The sequence below is a fragment of the Pseudochaenichthys georgianus genome, chromosome 16 (genome assembly GCF_902827115.2).
Source record: "Pseudochaenichthys georgianus chromosome 16, fPseGeo1.2, whole genome shotgun sequence".
NCBI lineage: Eukaryota > Metazoa > Chordata > Actinopteri > Perciformes > Channichthyidae > Pseudochaenichthys > Pseudochaenichthys georgianus.
Window position 1 is genome coordinate 40,149,455 of NC_047518.2, and position 7,014 is coordinate 40,156,468.

General features: G+C 38.1%; 1 protein-coding gene across 2 annotated transcripts; it reads left to right on the forward strand.

Moving 5' to 3' along the window:
* The first annotated feature begins 577 nt into the window (after positions 1–577).
* rabac1 (Rab acceptor 1 (prenylated)) lies at positions 578–5,562 on the forward strand. Of its 2 annotated transcripts, none has more exons than XM_034102415.2 (6): positions 578–687; positions 1,804–1,939; positions 2,490–2,702; positions 2,950–3,047; positions 3,775–3,876; positions 4,588–5,562. In XM_034102415.2, the coding sequence occupies exons 2-6, from the start codon at positions 1,818–1,820 to the stop codon at positions 4,674–4,676; spliced, it is 624 nt and encodes a 207-aa protein (XP_033958306.1). In that variant the 5' UTR covers positions 578–687; positions 1,804–1,817; the 3' UTR covers positions 4,677–5,562. The 2 variants fall into 2 exon arrangements, with proteins under 2 accessions (XP_033958306.1, XP_033958307.1); XM_034102416.2 differs by having other exon boundaries at positions 594–687; positions 1,807–1,939.
* The last annotated feature ends 1,452 nt before the right edge of the window (positions 5,563–7,014 follow it).

Genomic DNA, 7,014 nt, shown 5'->3' on the forward strand with positions numbered 1-7,014 from the left:
ACAGAAAGGACTAACTGTAAAAACCACACCCGAGTCTGCTGCTGTTTTATCTAATTTGTCACAGCTGTGTTGCTAAGAAAAACAAGGAAAGCTATTTGTAGATTTTTCTAGGACAATGCCATCCATGATTTTGAATATCTACTGGAAAATGTGCTTTAAGTTAATCACCCCAAACATTTGTTTTGCTATGTTTAACATTCATAACATTCACATTTGCTATTCATAACATTCACATTTGCTATCCTAACCTTCCATATTATCAAGATGTCAAATGCAACAAAATGATACAAGTGGCACACAATACAAACATGTCATTTTTAACAAAGTATGTAATGTTAGATACTCTATTATATTGTATATAGAGGTATATCTCCTGTTGATATGTATATATTTGCTGTTTGTTGTATTTTTAAGTCAGGTTCAATGCCTTGTTTACATGCTGCTGGCTGTAAGAAACACTTATAATTATATATGAATTATTATTCTTTATTGAGTGATGATCACAGAAAACGATGTGAAGCTGCAGAGTACATTTTGTTTTATTTGCGGACAGTACCTCCCCGGGGAGGACACAAGATGGCGCTGTTTTGCACTCACACAACCGGAAGCGAAATAACATCCGCATCACATCCGTGAACAAGAACAGCAACAAAACCTCTTAGGCAGCCCTGTCACAAAAGTTCTGATGTAAGTATATACTTTTATAACGTGATTTTAGAGAACAACAATGCAATATGTCTTATTTCTATCCGCGTAACACATCCTACCTCCACCGTGTACATTATCGCTGTTATTATCCGTAGTTAAGATGAACGTTAGCAGATAAGCTAGCTGTTGCAATCTTTTCAACTTGCAGAAAAGTCGTTTTTTTATACACACCGATTTTATTTATCTGTAAAACGTGCTCTGGATTGAACAACACTATACCTCATAAATGAACACTTTATGGGTGGATGCTAGCACAGGTTTCCTCAGTATCCTGTTTCCAGTGATGTGGCACTGACCAAGCCCTGTTTACTAATATGTTTCCATTACCCAAATACTGCTCTGTAGCTAAACTAAGCTAGCTTTAGTGTGAAGTGTAGGCTTCTTGCTCCTGTTATAAACAAAGTAGTAACACATTAATTACTACTTACTTTTGAAATAAATGCACACGTTTGACCTTTTCTTCTGAAATACTGTGATACTCTCTTTCAAGACTTTTTAAATATTAAGTTCACCAACAAAAATCATGATTGATGCCTCTAGCTATACATATTTAAACTCATTGTAATTCATAAAGTAATCGACTCTTAACCTTTGTGAAGCTAAATCCAGAATGTTTGGTGTTTATATATATATATATATATATATATACACTGCATATTGATCACTGTAGGGAAATTCAGGTGTCATAGCAGCAACAGAATAAGAGACAAACACAGATAGTACACTACACATGATAATATAAATAACAATAACAAATAAAGTAAGAATAAAACATGTAGAAGCAGTATGAATAGAAATAGCATGAATTAAACTTGGATCAGGTGAATGTACTTATATACACATATGTGAACATTCGGCTAGTTATATATCTGAACTTGACTAGTTATCTGATAAACAGAGAACTGGTTATTACAAGTGTGTCAGCAGCAGTCGCGCTTGTAATACCAATCGTTCAGAATCGTTTCTGTATATAGACACAGAAACATTTGTTGATACTCAGGTGATCACTTTGTACAAAAAAATAAAATTTTAGATACGAAAATTGTATTTGAATGGTATTTATTTATGTGTTTTTGCATTACTATTGCTTTGCAGCAGACTGTCCATACATGCCATCTGGAGCTCCGTCGGGGGAGAACTGCCTTGTAGACATGGACAGCAAGGCTGGAGATATGTTCGGGTCTGAGGACGCTCATCCTACTGGGACAGGTGGAGCTGGAATCCTGGCAAAGTAAGGGCCTATACATTTACATTTTTAAGTTAAACGTGCGCTAAATGTTTCACACAATTATAATGATGATGCTATTATCACACGGGCTTGTGATTTATATTTTTCTCAAATGTCTTCCCTATAGCCCAATGGAAATATAAAGTATCTGCTATTATTGTTGACTATGGGTACATATAGCCTCCAACTAGTCTCTGTAGGCCTGCTTATGAATGTCCCAATAGTAAATAACAATTGAGATAAGATAAGACAAGATAAGATAGGACTTTATTTATCCCAAAGGAAATTGTTGTGCCAGGGTTACAAAAATACAATAAACACAGCAGCATAATAATAAAACTGTACACTAACATTGCAGTAAAAAGAGCAATTCAATATCTCCAGGAAACATAGACGGTCACATAATTAATGTAAATATTAACAGTAAAACAGGCTTCTAAGGTTTTAAAAGGTTTACGAGGCTGTCAATCTTAAAAGTAAATATGGAGTTAACACTAAAACAAAAATGTATCACTATGTAATCTGTTCTTAATATATGTTTCCAATGTTCTAGGCTCTGGCTCCCTAAAGGCTTCTCGATCAGTATGGCTAAAGAGTGGATCGACAGGCGTCGGCTGTCCATTCGCCCTTGGGCCGGCTTCGTGGATCAACGCAAGTTTTCCAAACCCCGCAACTTTGGAGAGATGTGTCAGAGGATGGTGAAAAACGTGGAGACTTTCAACAGCAACTACACCTTCATCTTCCTGGGTCTCATCCTCTACTGCATGTACGGCCAATGAAAAATCATTAGTGTTGATTTGTCTGTGGGAATGTTTACTCAGCTCTTTCTCACACACTCTGTGTCCAATACACACAGGAATGTACTCGTCCAGGTCACAGGGTATATTGGAAACAAAACAATATGTGTGGGATTAAATTGGAATTTTAAATACACAAAACATGTACGATACAAATAAAAAAAATGCTGCTGTAAGTCACACTGAATGTTGTATGTTTCTGTTCCCTCTCCTCAGCATCAGCTCCCCCATGCTTCTGATTGCCTTGGCTGTGTTCCTCGGTGCCTTCTACATCATCCACCTCAAGTCTCTGGAGTCCAAACTGGTTATTCTCGGTGAGTAAAGCTGCCAGGTGTGCTTTGAGCTGCAGTCTGTTAATTAGGTAACTGCCTCATATGCTGAATTCTCAAAATTGCCAGGCTAATTGGAGCAATATTCTAAAATGAACCTCAGCGTGTGTGAGTGTTTGCTAAAACACCCTTCCCAGATTATATCAAATATTTAAAATATTTGTTTTGGAAATATACACTTGATGTTGTTACTGTATTTTTGTTGTTGCAAGTTGTCAAGTGCCACATGTTTTCCTATATATATCCTATACATATTTATATATATGTGTGTGTGTATATATTTGACTTAACTAGGTAAATCAAGATTCAGATTAAGAGTGACCTGGCTCAAACGAGCAGCATAAGCATTGTCACGACAAAATAACAGTCAGACATTACAAATAGTGAGCCCTCGTTGCAGGTAATGTGCAATAGAAATAAAGGTAAAATGCACAAAAACAGGTACTCTTTTCGGAATTAATTTCAGTCAACATTTTAGAACCAACGCATCGACCAAAAATGCTTTTTCAATATATTTTAAAAGGGACATGAAGTGCTCCTTAATCATCAGCACAATTTTAAACAGGCAGGTGAATGACTACATGTATTTAGTACTAGATGAAATGCATGTCTTGTGCTAGCTAGTACAAGAAAATATAAGGAATCACATAGATATTTGTTATTAACGGCAGTATTTTGATGTGGCTAAATCTGTACTTCTTTTGTCTACCAGGCAAGCAGCTGACCGTCCCTCACCAGATGGGTCTCGCTGGAGCCGTTTCCCTTCCTGTGTTCTGGTTGGCTGGAGCCGGAGCCGCAGTGTTTTGGGTTCTGGGTGAGATAAACTACATTAGCTGGTCTTGTCATTCGTTATTTTCCCGGCATGCAGGAATATTTATTGGAATTCAAAGTTTTGTGTAATATTGTTCTAGTATCCAATCATATTACACCGTTACATTCAATGAAAAAATGAAAGACTTTATTGTCATATGCACAATATCAGTGTAGTACCGGGCTCTAACAATGCAGAGATGCAACAGTCTAAATATTTAGGACATAGAAGATCAAAAGACATGAAATAGTGCAAATGGTTAAATTAAAAGGGTAAGTAAACTAGCTACATGTAGAATATAATAATGTAAAATGACAAGCTGTACTGTAGAATAAAATAATGAAAGTCTCAGTGTTATAGTGTCAATTAATTACCTTAATGTAATTGTTAATTTGGACATTCTCTGTCTAACAAGAATCTTCCTGCTATTTTCCATCACATTCCGCTTTTCAATTTGTCATGTAGAATATAATTATGTAAAATGAAATGCTGTACCCTGGAATAAAATACTGAAAGTCTCCGTGTTATAGTTGTTTTTCGTTTTGGTTTCTGATATTCTTTTGGAGAGCAGGGTTTTAAGTTGTTTTTACCAAACATCATCGTCAGTTAATTACCTTAATTTAATTGTTAATATGGACATTCTCTGTCTAACAAGAATCTTCCTGCTATTTCCCCTTCACATTCCTCTTTTCACTTTGTCCCGTCTCCCTTCAGGAGCGACGCTGTTTGTGATCGGCTCTCACGCTGCGTTCAGGGAGCTGGAGGGGTCGGACATGGAGGAGCTGCTGATGGAGCCGGTGTGAAGAGGAGGAGCCGCCCCTCCATCACTCACGGGTGGAGGAAGCACTGCTCCCACATCTGATCCTCACCATGCATTCCCTGTATTAGAATGCACCTTGTCTTGCCTATAAAGTAGTTGATGTTACAGACATTTATGCAGACGCATTCATACACATAGCTGGCCAAATGCACACATTGTAATTTGTCGTATTTAGGCACATTATCATACAGATTATATGCCTTTCTCTAATTATGTTATACCTTGGATGCCTCTGGTTTGTGTCAAATACCATCTCGCTCGCCATAATGTCGCACATTCATATCTTTAATTTTCAATTCAAGTAGAAGTACTAGTAGTAATTTACAGTTTCCAATAATAATGCATAAATACATAACAATAAGGGTTTAATTTGAAGAAAATAGAATTGTCTGCTGTAGATAGCTTCAGGAATATCTTCTATATCCAACCCATCCGACAAGTTTGCTGCTTCTTTATTTAAAGATACACTAAATGCAATGTTTCCATTCTAAACAGCTAAAGAAATATAGATTGTCCAAAGGAAAAGTGCAATGTAAAGCTTTAAAAAAAAAAAATGAATACAAAGTTATTGTTTTATTCAGGGGGATCAAAAACCAATCTCAGATACGGTACTTAACATAGACAGGTTGCAGAAAATACATCTTTAAAGGTCAGTACATAATAATGTTGTCTTGCATCGGCTGATCATATGGTATCTTTGTGACTGTATGCATATTTATCCACATTCAGGTCAGGTTTCCTTACCTGAAATATTTCTTTTTAAAAATCTGTTATTCATTGGTTTACATTTCGATGTAAAAATGGGTGTTTTTTGTATTTAAATTGAATTTTCATAACTGCAATAAACCCTTAATGTAAAGAAAGCTTCATATCTGCTTCTTGTTATTTTGCCTTCAATCAACTCGCATGGTTTGTTGTATTCACTCACTTTGTGATGTTTTTAATGTTTATTTTATTATCTTTTCTTTTTAATGACTGATTTTAAATGCCATTTTCTTAATGTCTTTCATTTTTTGTAAAGCACTTTGAATTGCCTTGTGTTGAAAGGTGCTATATAAATAAACTTGCCTTGTGTACCTATTACAGAAGTTGTAAACTCAGTGACCCTGAGCACTCAGTCCGTACAGTTCTTATTATTCTGCTCGGGTCTGAACACACTGACAGTCTCAACCCTGGTGGCTCTTCTATATCTCCAGCACACACTGCAGCACCCACAATCCCCCCTGTGGTCCCCCCCCTGTCCCCCCTTTCCACGTGAACCCTGTGACCTGTGACAGCACAGCACGAGTACCCCTTGCTCAGGTTGCCATGGCAATGACCTTGGTGGGCCCCAGTCAGACACACACTCGTCCACAGACACACTCGCTTACACACTGCGGCAAAGGCGATCGATATTCTATTATACGGAGGGTGGCGAGGGGGGGGGGGGGGAGTCGCACTGCAGCGAGCTCACTGCAGAGACACAGGGGAAATTAGAGAGAGGGTGTGAGTGTGTTTGTCAGGGAGACTGTGTGTGTGTGTGTGTGTGTGTGTGTGTGTGTGTGTGTGTGTGTGTGTGTGTGTGTGTGTGTGTGTGTGTGTGTGTGTGTGTGTGTGTGTGTGTGTGTGTGTGTGTGTGTGTGTGTGTGTGTGTGTGTGTGTGTGTGTGTGTGTGTGTGTGTGTGTGTGTGTGTGTGTGTGTGTGTGTGTGTGTGTGTGTGTGTGCATGTGTTAGCAGGAGACACTGCACTTGTCATTGGGCAAAGCGGTGCCAGAAAGTTTTTGCTTCTTCTCACTTATGTCCTAAATGTGGACAGGATGTGGCAAAGTGACCTCTCACACACACCATATCCTCATCATCATCATCATCATCATCACATTATAGAGCTCCATGTTGTGTATATTCATGTGTGTACAAGTCAGGCAATAAGAGGTTCATTTAGAATAGATGACCCTTGTGGAACAGTGGTAGCCTGCTCCCTTAACATTAAGATGTATTGCCTTGCTTTATTTGCAGGAGCCTTTGGAAAATCGCTTTTATTAATCAAATATGTTGCTTTCTGAACACATGACTAATTTTCTATTTCTTATAGTATGGGAAGATGAGTTTGGAGACATTGTTCCCTTGGTAAGACTATCAATAAGAGCGTATGGATGGTAATGTCAGACGCAGCTGACAGAGGATTTGGTGCATTACCCTGGGCTACTGCCAACTCTTCCTCCTCTAACATCATGCAGTTTGCACGTTGAAGTGCGTGTACATTCACAACACTAGGTGGCATCCCATCCTCATATTTCCTGCTGTGTGTTATGGAAACCAACACATTTACACCGTAGTGGGA